Source organism: Triturus cristatus, chromosome 7 (assembly GCF_964204655.1).
Source record: "Triturus cristatus chromosome 7, aTriCri1.1, whole genome shotgun sequence".
Classification (NCBI taxonomy): domain Eukaryota; kingdom Metazoa; phylum Chordata; class Amphibia; order Caudata; family Salamandridae; genus Triturus; species Triturus cristatus.
In genome coordinates this window covers 1,560,347,471-1,560,370,453 of record NC_140590.1, presented here as the reverse complement: position 1 = coordinate 1,560,370,453, position 22,983 = coordinate 1,560,347,471, and the positions used below count along the sequence as shown (strand labels likewise).

Here is a 22,983-nt window from a genome sequence, read left to right as displayed (position 1 = left end):
CATGAACACAACTCATAAAATAGTTTCTGGATCCTGCTGTAACAACGGGAATATCATAGAAGTTATGATTAAGTTGAAAAATACCATGATGGAAACTTAAAAATATACACAAGTTACCCATCATTCCTCGTCCCAATTCCCCAACATGGCAGGTGCATCTTTGACTTTTTTACCTGTAGTGGGCCGACCCCCAGTTCTCTCTGAGCTCCCATGTTCAACAAGAGATCCAATGCAGCCTGTGTGGCCAGCTCAGCTGACTCGCCTTCCGCTACAGGACAAATAAATTGAATATTCAACACAAATACATATAGTAGAAAGATTCAGATGCCTCTGGTTAGCACTTTACAATAATTGGGGACATGCTAAGTTTGCAACTGCCACAGACATTATAGGTCACCAAAATACTGTGCAACAGTTTAATGCTAAAATAAATACAATTTAAAGTGACATCAATGGATATTACGAAAATGACTGGGTAGAGAAAGTGAGGAGGAGGAACAGGCTTGAAAGAAGTTAAGGGAACTTACAAACAAATGTCAGAGGGAAGAGGGTTTTGAAGAGAATTTTGAAGCTGAAGTAATTTCATGAGAGGTCCACAGTGAAGCATGTCGGATGCAAAGTGGGAGCCTAAGATTTTTTAAGATGAAAAAAAGGCTGAATGTGTAAGGGGAGAGAGATTGAAGGATGGAAAGAGACATACAGAGACGGTACTGATAACACAAAGAACACCAGCATGCACTGGAAGACCGCTCCACATACAAAAAACACAGAGGTTATGCATGTCTGCAGCTGCAAACAGCTGTGACACAACAGACACGACTTACAGTTGGAGTGCTGTGGCATAAGCTACCAGAGTTGAAGAAAAAAAAGAGAAGGAGGAAAAAACAGCAGCAACAATCAAAGATTTAAAAAAGTATGATGCACTAGAGAGGAAACTGAGTGTAAGAGAAGCAGATTCCAGATTTATCAAAGGGAACTTGTAAAGGTGTTCAAAAAGTCTGGGGAAAAAGGGGAGGGCAGCACATGACGCAAACAAGCCTGACCGGTCCTGGCACGTAAAGCTCTGATTTCACAGTTTCTGACACACTTTTAATTCCCATCAAAAACAGACAAAGTTAACTAAATCCAGGAAGAGGTGACGGATCTATCAGAAAAAGTTCCTCTAGTGCATTCAAACATCTTTTTGTATGTTGTGACAAATGGTGGTTCAGCTTCCTAAATTGTCACAGGGGTTGCCAGATATATCTTGTGGTAAAGGTGGTTCAGGCAATCCTATAAACTCTCCTGCTAAAGGGATAACCATGGTCAGTAGATTGTCAAACACTAATATTGGACATAGTAGTAAACGCTGCAAGAGTTTATCAACAGAATACGGATATGGCCATCAATAGGGATAGCACAAAAAAATCTTGACAATAGCAGGAGGAAGTTTTGGAGGCGAGAGAAAGATCGGTAACGAGACAAGAAACATACATGAAAAGAATGAGTGTATGGTTGAAATAGGCAGTATGAAAAGACTGTATAAGAGATATCAGAAGGGTAAGAAAGATGAAGTTGAAAAATGGACAAATTAAAGTGGGTTGACAACAAGAGTTTGAGATCCAGGATGTTAATACAGAGAGTAACTATGACCCAAAAAGAAGGAAAAGAACATTGAATTGAAGTTCTACACTAATATGAACTGATCAAGTAAGGGCATCACATGAAAGTGGAAATGACTAGAAAATAAAAAGAACAACAAAAACAACAGAGCTTGCAGGCTAGAATTAAGAGGCGTTGAATAGTGACTGAACTGTGAAACTAGTGAGAAAATTAGAAGAGTAATTCCCCCTGATGATGTTCAGAGGAACGTCTTATCACTGAAAAACCAGGGTGGAAAGCAGAAAATGTTACTAAAAAGAGAAAATAGGTAGGGTGTGCAACTCTGGATGTTAAAAATAAAAGACCGTGGTTGTGAGGAGAAAGTACAAGTCAAACAACGATCTTAACTGGAAGGGCAAAATCTGCATGGTCAAGAGAAACAAATTCTTAAAACTTGGCTTACTAGCTATTTGCTTTAGATAACATTGAGGTAAAAAAAACAATGGTTCGGGTGTGGGCAAAAGGTCCAATAATGAAGTGATCCTAAGGAGAGCACTTATGATTAGAGAGTTGAAGATTAATTACTTTAAAGGAGCAAAAAAATTAATAATGTACATAGGGACATAAGTCAGTTCATGTGAAACATTAATTTCCACAACAATAGAATTCAGGTGCTCACACAATAAGTGAAAGAGGCGTGACGTGCAGAGTGATGGTGAAGTTTAAAATAACGGCATCGCATTGACAACAATAGTGTAAAACTACTCAAACAACTTTATAGAATAGGAAGAGTTTTTCGTTGTAAAGGGGCAACGGCGTTTCGATCTCAACTGTTCGAGATCATCATCAGGACACATAACGGGTGAGCAAGCTGAATTGATGCAATTATTCGTAGCGCATGGAAGAGCAATTGAGGGCTTCAGAAAACAGCTGAGGGTAGACGAGTTCACCCAGATTAATTTGCTGAAGGTACGAGCGTGATAATATCATGTGTGAGTAAACTTGAAGGGCAGGGTCAGCTGTATAAGTTGCGCTTAACGATTTGCTGCCAATATGTTTAGTTAAAGTCACTCCCAGTTCATATTTGGAAAGTCTTGGGAGAGGAGCACAGCGCGTCATGCTGCGTGGGCTGTCTGCACTAAACGCGGACAGCTCAAGCAGCATGACGCGATAAGGTAGGAGAAAAGTCCTATAGAGCAGCAGTTTGAAAACAATTAACATGCTGGAAAACTTAAATTGAGTCTCCTGTGAATATGGGATAATGATGAAGGGAGTTAGGCTTTTTCTGTATCCAGGAAAGTTAGATGATTATTCAACTGGAGTGTAGTGATTTTTTGGAGGATCGGAACATGACAATTAAAGGATAAACAGGTGATCAAAAAGGAGGACATTTAATACAAGTGAAGAGTCAAAATATTTTGATAATTATATTGCTAATCTTTAATTTCTTACATCTTGTACTAGAAATCATGAAGCTGTGATTAAAATGGCACACTGCAACTGAACTGCTTGCTGAAAAACATTTATATACTAGCATGAAGCCAATAGGGCTCAATGCTGGGCGCAATAGAGCAACTGATCAATAAAAGTATTGTTACTAAGCAGTGGAAAGTAATTATCATGACAGAGGGCTTTAATGCAAACCTTCCAGCATGCCCAAATAAAACGAGATAAGAGAGAAACAATAGTTGAACTGTAGCAAATACCCTTTTGTGAAATGTTGATCTGAAGAGGTAAACTGTTAATCGACGTGGCACTTACAGTAAACCTTTGTTTTCTAAGTAGAAGAGCTCTAGGGCATTCCCACCTGTACATATTAAATGTCACAATTAGGAATACACATTTGTTGCATATTTATTAACTCTTGCTGAAACCAGAAAGAAGTAGTGACCATGAGGTTCTTCCATGTCAACAATCTAACTTTCTAAAAAAGAGAAATTTTATGTCTTCTCCATGAGGGTTCAAATTAGGAGAATAGTTAGGCAAGGGTAATAAAAATAGGAGACTTGATGGTAATTTAAAATTGACTTCTAAATGTTTGGATTACTTAAAAGGTAACGATGCTTAAAGCAGTAGATGAATTAATGGAAAATGGGAGCACCTTTTTTGAAATATAGAGGGAGTGGTACAAGGCAATTGTCCTAGATACAAAGAAACTGGTGGTCAAAATGGCAGTATGATGAGGAAAATGATTCTAATTATTAATATGATGTTCAATGGAGAAGAAAATGAACAAACTGAATAAAAGCCAACGGATGTCACCTACTGTGAGACAGGAAGCAAAGTTGTAAATAAAACTATTATGAATCAGAACAATGTGCTGTATGATTTGCCCACTTGTTTGGAATTTGCTGCAGCTAATGGAGAATGCCTAAGAATGCCTTAGCACTGACTTACAATAGCTAGCACCAGAAGGAGTCAAACTTAACTCCCAAGGAGCTGGAGTGGTTTTGGTACAATGCTGCAATTATCCACCCATGAACCAATAATAAGGGGATGTGTTCGCTGTGCTGCTTGACTGTTGTTTGCAACAGTCAGGAGAGGTGAGAGGAGGGGAAACTCCAGCCCAGACATGGAAGGTGGGATATGGTCTGTTTTTGTTAAGTACTCATATATACCTAAATCAAACCCAGCAGGGACAGTAGGATTTGACACTGATCCGAGATCAGTAATATTTTAAGCTGATTAACTAAAAAGGATATTGCAGAAAGAGGAGCAACAGCAAGCTTGGAAGTATTTGATCAAGGTGCAGTTTCTAGCAAAACTGACAAACAAGTACATATGAAAGGAAAACAAACTGTATAAAAAAGTAATATGGGAGTTGTAAAAGCAAAGAAATGGAAGTTAACAAAAGAAGGGAAATTAGATGATTAGCAAAGGTGAATTAAAGAAGTGTAGATAGGATAACATTTTTAATAATGTCAGGCTTTGGAAACATGGATGAATTTTTTATGCAGTAGAGGCTAGATAATACAAATTAATGTTCTTGTTCTGTGAAGTTTATTGGGGAACCTGATTAAAAACGTCGAACGTTGTTTACAAAAACAAATGACAAATACATAGGATCTTAAAAAAAAGAGTTGGTGGGGATGGAAGATAAGCAGGAAATGAAAAAAGCTATGGAGAAAATTGAACATAATCTAGCAAAATAAAAAAGGTAGAGAAGTTCAACAGTGATAAACTGGATAGTTTGCATAGCAGAATATAAACGTCTGCAAGACACTAACTCCCTCAGAACTAGAGTACAGATGGATAGCACATTTAGAGAAAAGGACACATGTAACAAAAGAAAGTTCCTACTTGAGCTCAAGTTCTGACTTGAAATCACACCTCCACACCTTAGTTTTTTTTTTTTAGAGGAGAGGAGACTGTGAATATGGACACGAAATGAAGAGGGTGAGGAAGAGGCGAAGGAGTGAAAAGAGATACAGACAAGGTAGAAACAGGAGAAGAAAAAATTGGAAAGGCACTAGAAAGGTGTGACAAGAAAAGGAAGAGTAAAGAAGACACTGTAAGTGAGAAGGAAGACATACTAATACACATCTCACAAAAACAGTGATGCACATAGGGCACTATTGCGAATGTAAAAATTGACCTCTGCAAAAACATTGGGAAGCTAAAACTCAACACATTTTTCCAAGCTCACCCTGAGAAAATGAGAAATGAGGGGGTTAAAGAATCCAATTTAACGACCCAGGACATACTACATTGACTGATCTTGGAAGTACTGAAAAGATTGCAAGTACTAGAAATTAGGGTCACTAAAATTTATATTTTGGCTGAACAATCAATCACTGAGATTCAAATGGATACCTTTGGAAGTAACGATGTATCTGTAAGAAACATTAGTTAGTTAGATTCCTCACCTTAGAATATCCCCAGGCGTCAGACTGGATCCGGAAGATTTTTCGTCAGCAATACCCCTTGCGCGTCGCTAGGCGTCGTCTGCGGCTCCGCGTCCGTCGTCGGCGTCGTGCGCCGAAATGACGTCGGAGTACTTAGACGCCGCCCACGCGCGCTGACGTCAGTTCTTGTACATAGCCTTCCACGCCAGGAACGCAGAGCCATGCAAGATACCGACACTGGTGCCAAAAAATTCTAGGGCCCTGAAAGGGATAGCCTTAACCCTAGATGTCAGTTCGCAGAACGGGGAGGATGGGTGGGTCGGTGAGGAATCTAACTAACTAATGTTTCTTACAGATACATCGTTACCGAAGGTAAGTAACTTGTTCATCTGAAAGAAACACGTTAGTTAGATTCCTCACCTTAGAATAGATACCCAAGCAATACCATCCCCGGTGGTGGGTCTGCGAACCAAGATCACACCAGAAAGTCCTGGAGGACAGAACGGCCAAAGAAGCCATCCCTCCGGACTTGGATGTCAAGGCAATAATGCCTGGCAAACGTGTGTAGCGAAGCCCACGTTGCCGCCTGACAGATGTCCTGCAAAGGGACACCCCGTCCCAAGGCAGTAGTAGCCGCCGTGGCCCGAGTAGAATGGGCGCGCAGCCCAACAGGAGGGTCCTTTTTTGCCAAGGAATAACAAATTTTGATGCACAAAACGACCCACCGAGAGATGGTCCGTTTGTGCACAGCTTTCCCCTTCTTAGCACCCACGTATCCAACGAAAAGTTGGTCGTCCACCCGGAACTGCTTTGTGCGGTCCAGATAAAAGGAGAGCGCACGTTTTGGGTCCAGACGGTGGAGCCTCTCTTCCTCTTTGGAAGGATGCGGAGGCGGAAAGAAGGTGGGCAAGGTGACAGACTGCCCAAGATGAAAGGGGGTCACCACTTTCGGAAGAAAGGAGGGACGAGGCCGAAGGACAACCTTGTCCGGATGAACAGAGAGAAAAGGAGGCTTTGATGATAAAGCCTGGAGCTCACTCACCCGTCTAGCCGAGGTGATGGCTACCAGAAAAGCAGTCTTAAGCGTCAGCAGACGAAGAGGACAATTATGAAGAGGCTCAAAGGGAGCGCACATTAGAAATGTGAGAACAAGATTCAAGTCCCACTGAGGCATTACAAAAGGGACAGGAGGGAACGTGTGAGTAATGCCTTTTAGAAAGCGTGTAACTACAGGGGACTTGAAAAGAGAAGGCTGATCAGGAAGCCGCAAGAAGGCAGAGATGGCAGCAAGATAACCTTTCAAGGTGCCCAGGGCAGAGCCCTGCCGGGCCAAAGAAAGAAGAAAGAGGAGGACCTCAGAAAGAGGGGCGGAAAGGGGATCCACAGCCTTTGCTGTGCACCATGCCACAAATTTGTTCCACCGGCAGGCGTATACCGTCTTTGTGGAGGGACGCCTGGCTGCCAGAATGATATCACAGACTTCAGGAGGCAAGTCAAATGGCATCAACTGCTGCCGCTCAATCTCCACGCATGGAGGTGGAGGCTGGACAGGTTCGGGTGTAGGACCGTCCCCTGCTGCTGCGACAGAAGATCCTCCCAAAGGGGCAGACGTATGGGAGGATCGGTCAACATACTGAGTAGCTCGGGATACCAGTACCTTCGTGCCCAATCCGGGGCCACCAAGATGACTTGGGCCCGGTCGTGCCTGATCTTCTTCAGCACTCTGGGCAGAAGTGGTATAGGCGGAAAGGCGTACAACAGACCGCAACTCCACTCGTGACGAAAAGCGTCGCAGAGCGAGTGCCGCCTTGGAAATTCCAACGCGCAGAACTGCTGACATTGCGCGTTCTCTTCGGTGGCGAATAGATCTAACCAAGGCTCTCCCCACTGCTGAAAGAGACCTTGCGCCACTTCGGAGTTCAGACGCCATTCGTGATCCATCATGCACCGGCGGCTGAGTTCGTCTGCTCTGGCGTTCAGAGAGCCCGCCAGATGTTGAACCACTAGGGTGACGCCCTGGTGTTCCAGCCACGTCCAGAGGCGCAAAGCCTCCTGACAAAGGGTCCACGACCCCACCCCGCCCTGTTTGTTGCAATACCACATGGCGGTGGTGTTGTCCGTGAACACCTGCACGACACTTCCCCTGACAGAGGGAAGGAAGGCTTTCAGTGCAAGTCGGATCGCTCTCAACTCCAACAGGTTGATGTGGAGGCGAGACTCCGCCGGAGACCAGAGGCCTCTGATCTCCGCCTCTCCCATATGGCCACCCCATCCCAGGAGGGAAGCATCCGTCACTACGACATGCTCCGGTTGGGGAAGGGAGAGGCTCTTGCCCGTGACCCAATCGCGGTCCGTGAGCCACCACTGCAACTGCTGTGCAGTGCCCTCCGAGATCAAGACATGGTCGGACAGGTTGCCGTGATGCTGGGCCCACTGAAACTTCAGGTCCCACTGCAGAGCCCGCATGCGCCGCCTGGCGTGATGCACTAGTAGGATGCAGGAGGCCATCAGCCCCAGAAGCCGCAACACTAGCCTGACCGAAACCCAGGATAGAGGCCGAAAGATGGGAATCAGGGCCTGAATATCCCGGACCCGCTGTTCCGGCGGATAGACCCGGAACTGCGCCGAATCGAGAACCGCTCCGATGAAGAGGAGCTTCTGAGAGGGACTCAGGTGTGACTTCGGCACGTTGATGGAAAACCCCAGCAAATGCAGGAGATCCGCCGTAGTCTGGAGGTGGGAGACGACTGCCTGGGGCGAGCCCGCCTTCAACAACCAGTCGTCTAGATAGGGGAAGACTGGAACCCCTGATCTGCGCAGATGAGCTGCGACCACCGCCATCACTTTCGTGAACACCCGAGGGGCACTGGTAAGGCCGAAGGGGAGCACGGTAAACTGAAAGTGCTCTTGACCCACCGTGAACCGCAGGTAACGCCGGTGGACCGGCAGGACGGGGATGTGGAAATATGCGTCCTGCAAGTCCAAGGCTACCATCCAGTCTCCCGGGTCTAGGGCAGCTAGAACCTGAGCCAAAGTCAACATCTTGAACCTTTCCTTCCGGAGGAAGGCATTGACGTTCCGGAGGTCCAAGATAGGGCGTAGGCCCCCTTTGCCCTTCTTGGGAACCAGAAAGTAGTGGGAATAACAACCACGACCTACTTCTGGGCTCGGAACGCGCTCGACGGCCCCCTTGGCCAAGAGGGCCGAAACTTCCTCGTGGAAAAGATTCAAATGATCCCCCGAGATACGGTGGTGCTGCGGTGGCATGGCTGGAGGGGTCGTCTCGAAGGGGAGGGAGTAGCCCCTTCGGACGATTTGCAGCACCCACCTGTCCGATGTGATGGACCGCCAGTGGAGCAGGTGATGGCGAACTCTGCCGCCCACTGGCGTGGAATGGGCCTGAAAGCTCGGACTAGGAAGGCTTTGAGGCGGATGCTGCCGGGGTGGATGTGGGCTGACCGCGTCGTCCTCCAGAACCGCCTCGGCGGAAACCACGTCCGCGACCGCGCGCAGGTTGGTTCTGCGGCTGGTGGCTAGGCGGACGTGAGGAGGCACCCCTTCCTTGGCCACGAAAGGGGCGAAAGGTGGAAGTTTGCGACCGCGGGGCCGAGAGGCCCAAGGACTTGGCCGTAGCCCGGGAGTCCTTAAAGCGATTCAGCGCACTGTCCGCTTTCTCACCAAAAAGGCGAGTGCCATCAAAGGGCATGTCCATGAGAGTGCTCTGGACATCTCCCGAAAAGGACGTGGACCGCAGCCAGGCGTGACGTCTAAGCGCCACCGTGGTAGAAATCGCCCTACCCAGCGAGTCCGTAGTGTCAAGCCCACATCTGATAGCATGTCGCGCTGCATCCCTCCCATCGGCCAGAGCCTGGGTAAGTCGTGTTTGGACCTCCTCCGGACACAGGGGCAGCACGTCCTCCACCGTATCCCACAGAGAGTGGGAATAACGGTTCAAAAGACAGGCGGTGTTCAAGGACCGCAGGCCCAAACTAAGGGAGGAGAACAGCTTTTTGCCAAACTGTTCCAGTCTCTTGGAATCCCGGTCCGGCGGAGCGGTCGGGAAGGAGGATTGGGAGGTAGAAGCCTGGATAACCAGGCTCTCGAGGGTAGGGTGTTGGGACAGAAAACTGGGGTCGCCCGGAGCAGGGCAGTGGCGCCTGGCGACGTTCCTGTCCACAGGAGGAACTGTGGAGGGCTTGGACCAGGTGCCCTGCAGAACGTCAATGAGGGCCTCATTGAATTGCAGCAGAGGCTCAGTGGAGCTTGCTGCAGACTGAAGCACCTCAGTGAGAACGTTAGTTCTCACAGCCACGGCAGGCAGCTCGAGCCCAAGGGCTGCGGCCGCCTTGCGCAGCACCACAGAGAAAGCTGCACCCTCCTCCGAAGCCACAGTCGGAGGAGAGATGAATCCAGTGTCTGGTGAGGTATCCAGACCACTGGCCTCCCCCAGTTCATCTGCCCAGTCCTGTGACAGCTGAGCCTGAACGGCCATAGGGCCCTCGGACCCCTCCCATTCGCCCCCGTCATCCGATTCCTGGTAAACAGGAGGAAGGATCGGAGCCGGACGATAGACATAATGTGTCTCCAACGGCGCCGTACGCGGCGTCCATCGACGCCGTAACGGCGCCGGGTCCGGAGCGGGGCTGAACTGGGGCACGACGCTGAGCGGAGCCGGCGTCGGAGGTGGATCCGGTGTCGACGCCGGCGTCGGAGGCGTGACGAGGTCGACCGGCGTCGGCGGGGACGGGTCCCTCGGGCACTTGCGACATCAAGGCCGGAGCCGGCGACGGCGCCGGGGCCGGAGCCAGCGACGGCGCCGGGGCCGGAGCCGCCGGCATGCAAGGTTGCCCAGTCGGGTCCGCGGGGCCCGAAGGCGCGCCAGCAGGCGTCGACGGAGGAGCAAGGTTCCTCATGGCCGAGAGGAAGGCACTGACTTCCGCCGGCGTCGCGTCAGTCCCAGGGACCGGCGGGTATGGGGACTTGCGCGGCGCCTGCGGCACCGCTGGAGCCACGGGGGTGGAACCACCCTGACCCTCAGCCGAGTCGCGCGACCGGCGAGGGGAGTCCGAAGAGCGGTGTCGCCTCTTGGACTTCTTGGAGTGCTTCGACTTACCCGAAGACTTGGAGCCAGACGATCGATGATGACGTCGGCTGCGGCTCCGCGACCGATCCTTGGACCTCCCCCTGGACCGGGATCGAGAGGGGCGCGGAGCCGAGTGGCGAAGCTCGAGAAGCTTACGGGACCGCTCCCGTCTAGCCTTCGAGGTCAGGGCCTTGCAGTCCGAACACGACTCCGCGTCGAGGTCGAGGCCCAAACAGTAAAGGCACCGGCGGTGATGATCCGTAACTGACATCAAGCGGTTGCAGTCAGCACAGGCTTTAAAACCAGGCATCCTACCGGCACCGGAGTCGAGACAAGATCAAAAAGGATCAAAAAACGTAGTCAAAAAAGACTAAAAGGGGTAGCTCTCCCGGATCTGCGCTTACTGGCGCGGAAAAAAGAAGAACTGACGTCAGCGCGCGAGGGCGGCGTCTAAGTACTCCGACGACGTCATTCCGACGCCGACGACGGACGCGGAGCCGCAGACGACGCCTAGCGACGCGCAAGGGGTATTGCTGACGAAAAATCTTCCGGATCCAGTCTGACGCCTGGGGATATTCTAAGGTGAGGAATCTAACTAACGTGTTTCTTTCAGATACCAGTAGCACTCAAAGTAGTTGATTGAAAGATATAGGTCTATTCTATCAACAATTTGTCCCAGGGAATAACATGTTGGTGGCATAATTAGAGTGGCTGCAAAAACACCAGGTAATCCACAAAACAATCCAACACTGCAGTGATCAAGAATGAAAGGCAATGGAAGAACTGAAGCAAGATACTTCAATTATAGTCAAAGCCTCAAATAAAGGTGGAAATATTGTAATTATCAATGTTAAAACATGTATGGCAGAAACATGTATGGTGGAATCATACCAATAGCTCTTAAACAAAGAGCATCCTGACCAGGAGCAGCTCATGCAGGTAAGAGCAGTGGGGTTGGGTTGGGGGGGATTCAACAAAGTGTCAAGGGAAAATTAAATATATAATTAATTTTCCCTCGTTGTCGCCTGTCAAATCACCCTGCCCCACTGCTCTTACCGGCACGGGCCGCTCCTGACCCTGACATACGTAACAATGACTCTTACTAGCAGAGGAATATCAAGCTCTTAAGTCTTTTACAAAAACCTTGATTAGTACAGCATGTGAATATTGATTAATAAGAGTCACAAATAACCAGCTACTGAAACCAAAGGCATAATTACATAAAACAGATCAACAATTCAACTTTTTAGAACAGAGTGGAAGTAATGTAGTATACAGAGAACCTGTACAATTAATATGTGGTGGCAGTCGGTTCCCCAAATGCTGACCGTGTTTGATGGAATCCCGGCACCACCATTTGACTCTTTAAAGGTTTTGCATGCAAATCTTCCAGTGCATGACAGATTAAACTAACCTGCTTGCTCTCAGTTTCACTAAAGCTTGAGATAATTATTTGCCTGAATCTAATTATTAAACAGCTTTACTTCAATTACAATGACTAATCAGGGAACATTTGAGGGATTTATGGAAACCACAATACAGGTGCACAGCAATACATCAATACAAAGCTTGCTTTGGCAAACATGAGTTTAAACTTCTCAAAACAGTACCTCTTTAGGTCTGGCCTAGACACAGTGTTAGCTGTTTGCCAACCTCAGATTTTAAAAACAAATCATTATAAAAAACACATACACACATTCAAGTGTCATTTACTTTTGATTTTACCCATCATAGTACATAGCATGGGACAATGGGTAATCTAACTTTATCCACTAGCGCTGTAGTGATGCTATTTTGTCTGATCACATTTGCACAGTCACAGGGCACATGAGACTGGGCTTCTAGCCCACTTCTTTGTTATTATTTTTTATAATTATTTCACCTTTTTTTGAATATTGCAATGGTGTACAAAACAATTTACATTTGTCAGAGTCACACCTATTGGCAGGGGTGGCTCCTCTGTTATAGCGGAGGAGCGTCGCCCCACTGAAATGCCCCAAGAGACAAAAAATAAAATGGTAATCAAGTTATTTCATTACCATTTTATGTTTCGTCACCCCGTACCGAACGGAGTGTCAGGACGGGGCGGTCCTGCTGAATGACAGCAGCAACAGGGATGAAAGGGGGCTGCCTTTTGCACTTGTTTAAAGTGTGCATGTCTCTTTGACCGACCTTCTTGCGATGGCCAGCCAGACATGCAAACTTTAAACCTCTGAACCCAGCTGTCTTAAGATTGCTGGGTTGAGAGTAAGTGGGGGCATCCAGTGCCCTCATGAGTATGACAGCAGCACCAGTATTGGCTTGGGAACCTGCCTCGAGGAGGGAAGATGACGGAGGACTTCACCTCGTTGTAGGAAGGTAAGTTTATTTACTGTATTATTATTATTTTATTTTTGCCACCTGCCCCCCCCCCTCCTCCCTCGGGACATGCCAGCCACCACATCCTATTGGTTTTGCCTCAGCTTGTCTCTAGTTTACAATGGTGAAATGGAAGGGATACATCGTCACCACTCAAACAGAAGTAATTTGTTACACTGTGAAAATTATAAGGGTTTCAGAACAGTGCTTTGGTGCTCCAAACGTAAGAGAACATTGCTTTTTATCAGCCTACTCCAATGCAAAAGAAATAGACTACTGCAACAATACTGTGTGCCCATGAGTATGTGTAGCGGCTTGGTCAAAAGCAAACTGTACTGCTCTATGGACTGCTATTGCCAACATAATGCCGATTTGTGGTGCTATTAGTGGAACTAAGTTTGAACATTTTAATACAAAGCTGTTCATGTACTAGCTAGTTAATATGGCTTCTAAATACTTATACATTTCTGACCATGCATAGTTCCTAACTGGTGCAACCTTTTAAAGATAATACCATGGTGGGAGAAGGGGCTTTGGAAAACCAACAGTGTAACACCAAAAACAATGCCAGTTTTTGGTGAGGTTGAGAGGGGTCATGTAAATCCAAATGCTTGGATGATACATGAATTGGGCTTTGTTACACGCAGTACTGCAAATGCCTGGCTGGGGTGGTACTGTTTAGGAGTATCAATACTGTGCTAGTCATGCCGAAGGGAGGGTGAGGGCGAGGGTTTGGAAAACAATGCTATGCTTTTCTTGGCTTGTCACCTGGCTTTTCTGGTATGCAAAGCTTGTTAAACCAATTACAAGCTCTCAATGCCTGCAGGAAAAGTTGTAATCAACCAATACTGTACTTATCATACCTACCCAAATATTGGCCACAAGTAAAGAATGCATATTCTGGCAATGCCCATTTCACCTTTGTTTTCACTGTGCACAAATTAAGGGTTTGATTTATAACTTGTCGGTGAGGTTACTCTGTCAAAACAGTGAAGGATATCCCATCCGCAGAAATATAAATCCCCTAGGATATGATGGAATCTATATTTCAGCGGATGGGATAACCGCAACCGTTGTGATGAGGTAACCCGTTCGCCAAGATCTAAATCAGGCCCTTAATGGCCAAATGTGCTCATATGCCGTCATTTAAGTGGACAGTGATGGCTGTTATGTGAACAGGCAAAAGAGATGAAAAAAATGGGGCTCAGGATGGAAAGGTGCAAAAAAACTAACAAAAGGGTGCGGGAAGGACCTTGGTGAGAGCACCATGGCCCAAGGGGAAACGACAGGACAGATTTGAAAGCGGATTAGGAAGAAGAAGAGATAGAAACCACAAGGTGAAAGACAATGAGGCAGGTGGAAAAAGTAATATACAAGAAACAGTTAGAATGTGCCATCATTTTTTGAGACATGGTCATACACGTCAGACTGGTTCAGAGGCAGCACATTACAGACACTGTCAACCTCTCTTCCTCCATCGAACCTAATTAAACATGCATGATAACCATTCAGAAAGGAGAGGGGAGGTGGGCAGATGGGTGGTGAATACGCAGTTAGATGTAGTATTTACCAAAAATATTGGTAATGAAGGAACTTATTATTTTTATGGTTACTTCTACCTGCATATGCTTCAGCTCGTGAATCAGTATCTAAACAATGCTTACCAAAAGGTGGGCCTGAAGAGTTAACTTTATTAAAACCATCCCACAAGGAACCAATGAATCATCAATTTCTGCAAGGCAAGGGCCAGGAAAATAATGTCTAGTAAGGAACAGAACTGAGTCCTAGTCCAACCCACAACACAGCTGACATTCCCAACGACACTATGAGGTATAGGAAAAAAGGACGGTCCAGAGATCCTGGTGTTGGATGTAAATTCCTACGAGTCTTAGGAGGAACGTAGCTCTAGGCTCTGGACCTTTCAGCCTCGTATTGACAAGTAGGAGTAAGGGTGTGAGCATGTGTTCCTCCCTTCAGTCGGTCTGTTTTTTCATTAGGTTAATTCCTTTTTTTTTGTAACACAACACAGCAGTCCAGGTGGAGTTGAGTGAAGGTAGATATTTTATTTCCATTTATCACTTTTCAAAACCATTCGTCTTTTTTTTTTATCATGTTTTATGGCAGGTTGTTAGGAAAAAAGGAGACAGCCGACACGTGTTTCGCCCCATGTGGCAGATTGAGCCAGGGCTTTCTCAAGGCTGTAAGGGAAACAAATACAATAAGTACTAAGGATTAACGAATAATTGGACCCCAAGGGAAGCACCAACTGTGGTGTAACAAGTGGAAATCGTGGGAATTGAGGATTTAAAAATGTATTTATTTTATTAGTAATTTAAAAGAGAGCTTTAACGTTAGTGATAAAAGCAAGTGTGAGAAAAAGTGAAAAGAAGGTGACCCAAAGATGTTTTACATAGGTTTGTGAGACAAGAAGTAAACGATGAATTCAGAGAGGAAAAACAAAATCAGGTGCTGGCAAGAACAGGTCTCCAGATATAATATTCTGGATGTCGAGAGAGCATAGGACCAAGATAGGACTAAGAATGATGGTTAAAATGAAGGGGGTGGAAGCCACATTCTATTCCATTCAAAAACTGATTTAATATGCAGAACAGTTAATGTGACGACTTGGGTAGGTTCATGCAATATCAAGGCATGCCATAAGGAAAGGTTAGTATGAAGGGTGATCAGCTACAATACCTAGTTGCGATGTTCAGAGATCATACAGTCTAACAGAAGTATGAAAGTGTGAAAGTCTGTATTAGTGTCTCAGTTGGTGTATAAGTGGCTCCATGGGTTGGTGAGTAGCTACATGAGTGTCTATATGGGTTATTGATTTGTTGTCTGAGTATCTGTATGGGTGACTGAGTGTATGTATGGGTGGGTGCAGGGTGTGTGACTCAGTTATTTAAAGAGTGGGTGTATAAAAGAGTGTCTGCATGTATCAGTGATTGTATAAGACAGTAAGTATGTGTTAGTATCTGCATACATAAGTGATGTGGTGTGTGTATAAATAACACAGTTGGTGTGTATAACTGTATACATGAGCAAATGCCTATGTGATTGATTCTTTGCATGACTGACTAGGTGTGTGAGTAACTCTATGGATGAATGGCGGACTGTGACTGTATGTATAGTTGTATGAGTGCATATTATAGTACTGTATTGATGAGTAACTGCATGTATAGGTGAGTGGATGTGAGTGTAGACCTAGGAAATAGTGGGTGGTATGTAGCATCTGGCATTGATGTGTGTATGGTTTCAAAAATAGTAGTCTGTATTTTAGAGTGCGTGTATCAAAGTTTATATTAGGCCATCAGTATGTGTAGCAGATTATCACGTGGATGATCATCAGTGATGTCATTTGAGATGTCATCAGTGATGTCACTGACCATGTCATGAGTGATGTAATATGTGACGTCATCACCAGTGCATTGCAGGCGCGCGAGTTATAGTTAGCTCAACTAACTATAACAGGCGAATGTCTCTGGTTTTATATGAGTCAAATGTCCAACTAACTATAATGTCCATGAAACCTATGTTTTTTTCTGTGAATTTCAAAGATTTTTTAAATGTTAATTTCATATTTTAATATTTATAAAACCTATATTTTTTCTATTTTTTTTGTAATATTTTGCAACTCTATTATCTTCGCCAAAACGTATGTTTTTGAAAAAAAAATTGGGGGGGGGGGGGGGGGGGAAATCTAGACTCCCGTACCGGTAGTGTACCAAGCTACATCACCACGTGAATCCTATCCGCGATATTGCGAAACTCATTAAGGATGCGCATTTCTTATCGGACGGCTTCGTAGCACCGTGTCCCGCCTAACATCATATATGTATAAGGTTGCGCCAGCTCTTAGTTTGGTATGCGACGGCTGCACGGTACCAATACGCGGGTTATGTCATCTACGTATAGGGTCGCGCCGGCTGCGCGTTCCGTATACGACGAGTGCACACTGCCAGGCCCTGTATTAAGTCACAGACGTATGGTATTGCGCCGGTACGCCATTCCCTCATTTATTTATTTTTGTCTCAAAACTAAACAAGTTTAAAGTGTATATGAGAGCAAGCGATAATCTAAATATTTTCCACATTTATATATTTCTAACTGTAATAAGCTTGCCATGTGACCTTAAAAAAATGCTTTTGATTGGTTCATAACATTTCCCATTGCAACAGTTGGAGGACCCCACCCATTTTAGTCATTCTCTCTACACCGCTTGATGAGAGTCACCTCTTCTGCTTACAGAGCTTTTTTGAAAACGTTTTTGCTGTGTACACATATCTTATAGTACACACAACATGCAACGATCATCTTGATCAATAATCATGCTCTATACAGTAGCCTTCCACGTGTGATAGCCATGCATCTGAAACGTTACATCAAAAAACAAATGTGTGTTACACGATGCCCCTAGTGTGTGTGTGTGTGTGTGTGCGCGCATTATTGTGCTGCCTTTCGGCCTGGGTATTGGTGGCTCGAAGGGGTATCATCAGCCACGGGCAGAGTGCACATCCTAGATCACATGTGACAAACAGTAAAGAGTAATGTGCAGATTTGTGTTGCAGTATGCTCTGTTGCCAGGCTTTACCAGTATAGTAGTGTGTCATATGTGAGACTTTCAGATTCACGTTTGACATGCATTGCTTGACTGTAATGAGCATTATCACTGCGTAGGATGTAGCCTCACTGCTGATCCTCCCTCCATCCGAGCACATTCACATGTGTGCGCTTCGCGATAGCAACACTTTCAATAATACCGCACACCATTGACATGCGTGTCTGCGCATATCCACAAGCTTGACAACGACATGTGATGTTGTCCAGTCAATGTTTTCGGATAGCATCTCATTAGCGATAGTTGCCGCCCTCCGGGTACATACTACATTAGTGTAAATTGCGGATTGTATGACGTCAAAACTGCAACAGGGACACACACATAAGTACACTTCCTGCCTAGGCAGGAACTGAACAACGCCCAGGTCCCCGGAATAATTATTCACACCCCTACGCTGGCCTGGCGTACGCAAGCCCAGCCCACTTTGCGTACTTCTAAATGGGATAACGACGACGCCACATGTCCCAGTTCTTCCACACTGCTTCAGGTGATATGGCCACATCCACTTCGCATATCATAATGCACAATAAAAACAAGCATTGGCATAGCCAATTGGTCTCGCCTTTGGGACCTTATAAGTGTTTAGCCATGCAACAGTTGCATAACTAAACACTTATAAGGTCCCAAAAGCGAGACCTATTGGCTATGCCAATGCTTGTTTTAACTGCTGCAAACTATTGAAGCCTCACGGAGAACATCAAAGCGGCCATGCGGCCGTGAAAGTGAACGCTATCAAACATCAAGGCGGCCGCGAAAGTGAAAGTAATCGCGGTAAAGCGCGACGCGCGCGCCCGCACACATGCACTGTAGCTCTAGGCTGGCCTGGTAGCACTTTTTGGAGCCCTCACAAAAAGTCTCGCCAGACCAGCGCATGCGCTGGGGCAGGCGAGACCTAAAAAGGGATCCATGAGGTGTACATCATCCTGGCAATCAAAACTCCATCTGAATTGTGAACCCTGCTGGCCGTCGTGTTTGGACACAAACCAATGACAGCAGGTGAGCAGTGGGGCCTGGGTGCACAGGGGCTGCAATTGAGTGCGGTGTGGCGGAAGGGATGGGGTGCATCAGCCTGGGTGCACAGGTGCAAACAAGTAATGTTGCTGTGCGTAATGATGTGATCCCTGACCTCATTCAGTCACATCTCCCTCTCATTTTAAGGACCTGCTGGACCGTACTGCAGGCCTAAGCCAGTGGGCAGCGCTGCATTACAGACACGTGGTGTTGGCTTTTGGGGCACTGTAGTGAGCTGAATACTAAGTGTACATGCACACAGGCTTGCCCAACTGCATTGCACGCGCACATTTCCCTTCTAGCGTGCGCTCTGTTCCTTTGTATGTGAACGTTGGCATAATATATTATTATTTACCCTTGTGTATTCTCGTGCACTCCAACTCCTCTTTGAACCATGATTACCACTAACAGTTGGTAGATCGTACTTCAAGAAGGAAGGATGCACTCAACTGTTGTTCTTTCTTAAGCTTGAAATAAACCTTCATTTACCTTAAGACGTTTCCACCATTATATTACTTCTACCTTTTCAGACACTGAGTTAGTTGCAAGAAAAAGCACGCAGCAGGTGCTCAACCGGTGCTGATGCACTGGCCTTTCTGTCGCCTTCCATCGTGGTATCAAGACACCGTCCCAACCGGAGACCTGCTGTGCCACCCTGAGAGCGGCACCCTGGAGTTGGAGCTCGCACCGGCATGTCGCTGGACACACCGGTTGTGGCAGGTGAGCAGTGACGCCTCGGTGCGCAGAATTGAGCACAGTGCGGGGGAAGGGGCTGGGATAAAGCAGCCTGGGTGCACAGGTGCAGACAAGCGATGTTGCCGTAGATAATAATATAATCTCTGGCCTCATCCATATCTCTGTTTCATTTGAAAGACTTACTGGACCACACTGTTTCTCGCGGACCCCAGCATCCCAGACACACGTGTGACGGGAGGTGAACAGTGAGGGCTGGGTGCAGTAGGCCGACGCTCTGTCTCCTCCTCCCTCTGTTCTTTTGACTCTCCCTCCCCTTCTCCCTTCCACCCACTCGCTCTCTGTCCCATTCTCACTTTCTTCCTTTCATTCTGACTACCTTTCTTTTTAGGTCTCGCCTACGCAGTGTACATGCATTGCATAGGAGACTTTTAGTCGTCGTGCAGCTCATTTTACAAAGCACATACTCGTGCTTGTGGCGGCATACGGCTTGCGGGACTGGCAAGCCACGCGCCACAAGCACGAGTATGTGCTTTGAAACACAGCAGGATGCACGATCACACACCCGCTCATCGCCAGCGCTCACTCAAGTGCCTCTGAGCACAACTCGCATGCTTTTTAAAATTTTCTTTTAGCGCGCGCGCGCACTCAACTCCCGGGCTTGTTATTTCATTGTATTTATTTTGACCTTTTTAGAGCGCCTAACGAGAACTTCAGGGCGCGTGCTGGTATTGCCTCTTTTCTGATGCCAGCTCATGAGCACGGCTTAAGGCTGCCTCTGGTCTCATGCAGTGAGCCAATGGTGGTGAGTTTTAGGGATAGGAACCTCATACTGTGAGCAGGAGCCAGTGTCACTGGGCAGGGTGCCTTGGGTCAAAGGGCAAGGAGCCTTTAGTCTCGTGCAGAGGGCGCTTGCTTGAAACGTACAGTGCGCAGGGCTTTAAGTGGGCCGGGTCCCTCCTGGTCGTAGACCTGCCAGCAATTAACAAGCATTTGCAATGTAATAGGTCTCACATATACACGAGTTTGAGCTATTGACAATGCAAATAACAATGCCTTTTATTTTTGTTTTCATTTTTAAAACATCAATAAAAGGCATTGTCATTTACAATGCAAATAGCTTAAACCTCGCGTTAATGCGAGACCTATTGCATATCTTGTAGGTTTTGTACGCTGCTTCCGGAGGAGTCCCACCCACTTCTTTCATGTTTTACTGTTGGTCAAATAAAGTTACGTTTCCATTTATTTGTGTTGTTTTAATAAAAGTTACCAATAAATAAGTGAGTGTATGGGTCTTCTTTTTCTGACAACACTTGTCTGTAGTTTATTGTGAAAATCAGCAGTTGATAGTAGGTTATGAGGAAATTTTTTTTTAATTTTGCGGTGCACCTACCAAATATAAACTAACAGACTATTACATAAATGAAGCCTGGGTAATTCTACAACGGCAAGGGTTCTATGAGTGTATCACTTTATAACACCATGAGTACTGCCCGTGTGATTTCAGAACCAATAAGGCACTGCCTAGGGCCACCGAGGCTTCAAGGACTGGCAAGGCCCACCCTGCATATTTAAGTAAAGCCCCGCAGGTTGCCGATCCCCGGTCTTGAGTTGGCCTCGAAGCCCCCCGAACAATTCGTAAACAATACCGGTGGAGGTGTCGATCCCCTAGTTTGCGAAACGTCTCTGTGCCCTCCCGCACCTAATTTACATGTGAGATTAAGGTCCCCAGTGCTGCAGAGATCCCGCAATATAATAATAGCATTGGCCCCGGAACATTACCCACCAGTGGGCTCATTTAAATGAACGGGTGAGACCCGCTTCATTTTTTTCTCTCCATTTTTACCATCCGGATCAGCTTTATTCAAGCAATACTAGGTTTTCCTCCTCTCGCTTCAACGAGGCAAACAAGAATTTACTATCAATGGGTGGAAGCAATGCTCCTGCCCTGTAATAGCAAACATAAATGTCCCGCGGATGCACACCCCGGGACATTGTATGACCTGCGCCTCGGAGGTGGCGCTCCATAGGGCCATGATGCATTGGTTAATGCATAACTACAGAATTAGTATAAACGCATACTAACACTACTTGCACACGTGTAGTACAGCAACCAGAGTGTAGTGAAGAGGCAGAGGAAGCCCAAAATCAAAAAATATAAATCCTACCAGAGGTAGGATCACATAGTTCGATCAGCCGACGACCTGATGAGTAGAAACAGCTTCACCAAGAAAACGGGTCTTCAGCAGAATGCAAGCAAGCTCAAAAGCTTGGTAGTGCTGCCTTCTTTTTACCTTCTCCCGCTCGTCGCCAAATTTATGTAGTAAAGAGGAAGACAGCAGTGGATCCGATAAGTTGATTTATTGCAGGAAAAGAAGACCGCTTAAACAGCCACAAACAGGACCAGACAGCAAGGCAACAATCTTCTCCAGCACCGTGTACAAACTCCTCAAGATTCCCCTCATGACAGCCCTACATTCTAACATTACATAGTAGCATTACATACTAACATTCTACTATGACTTACATTGGAATACTACACAGAGCACATGACTTTACAGCAATGAGCTCATGGTTTTATCCATGAGTCTTGAGACCGGTAGGTCGCTTCCCACTCCCTGTATAGTATAAACGCAAACTAACACTACTTCCACAGGTATGCTACAGCGCCCAGAGCACATCACTTTACAGCAATGAGCTCACAGTTTAATCCCAGAGTCTTCAGACCAGTAGGGGTGAGTAGTTCGCTTCCCACTCCCTGTATAGTTTAAACGCATACTAACACTACTTACACAGTTATACTACAGCGGCCAGTATGCTAGAGAGCCCACAGCCCATCACTTTACAACAAACAGCTCGGTTTGATCCCAGAGTCTTCACACCGGTAGGCGCGAGTACTTTGCTTCCCACTTCCGGTATAGTATAAACGCACGGTAAAGGTCAGTAGTTCTCCTCCCACTCCCTGTATGGTATAAACGCCTACTAACACTACTTCCACAGGTATGCTACAAACACCAGAGCACATCACTTTACAGCAATTACCTCACGGTTTAGGCTCTTGGATTCATACCCGAGTGTAGCAGCATCTCATCTCAGCACCATGTCACTCTGAGCAACAACGCACTTTCAGTCCGGTAGGAGTGACTACTTCGCTCTCCCCCACAGAGGTTACAGTGCTCCTATCCTCCTGTTTCCTACTCTTTTCAACTGAATCACAAAATGGCTGCCAACACTTCCTAGTTGCAACCGCTCGCAGCCAATAAGCAGCAAGCTCGTGCTCGTAACGCCTCAGCCAATCAGATGGCAGAATTCCCAAATATCAATCTCTGTAAATTTCGATATTTCTCCAAAACTACTGAACGGATCTACACCAAATAAACAAACGCGTGCTTTGTAGACCAAGACCCTTCTCACTGCCAAATTTGGGGTAATTCCGTTCACCCGTTCGACCTGTTGGCTTGTCTAAAGTTTCCTATGACAATTAAGATGGGGAAAACACGTTTTGGGACCCCCCTTTGATGAATCACCCCCAAACTTTCAACACAGGAGCGGATATGAACAAAGAATTAGTTTGGAAAATTTCATGAAGATTCATTAAACGACGCCAAAGTTATAAGACAGACAGAGACACAGACACAGACAGAGACACACACCTGCACCCCTAACCCTTAAGGCTTTCAAACCCTTTTTTGAAAGCCTCAATCCTGCTACACTCCTGCGGAATCACTGCTTTAAAAAAAAAAAAAAAAAAATACGCATTCCAGAGTTCTTTTTAGGTCTCGCGTACGGAA

General features: G+C 46.3%; 1 protein-coding gene across 4 annotated transcripts in view; it reads right to left on the bottom strand.

The window, feature by feature from the left end:
* ZNF335 (zinc finger protein 335) overlaps positions 1-22,983 on the bottom strand; it is a 357,780-nt gene that overhangs the window by 76,963 nt on the left and 257,834 nt on the right. For all 4 annotated transcript variants that reach the window (XM_085619363.1, XM_085619366.1, XM_085619364.1 and 1 more), the window contains one exon: positions 174-268. In XM_085619363.1, coding sequence (XP_085475489.1) covers positions 174-268 — 95 coding nt within the window. The remainder of the gene's footprint in view (positions 1-173; positions 269-22,983) is intronic.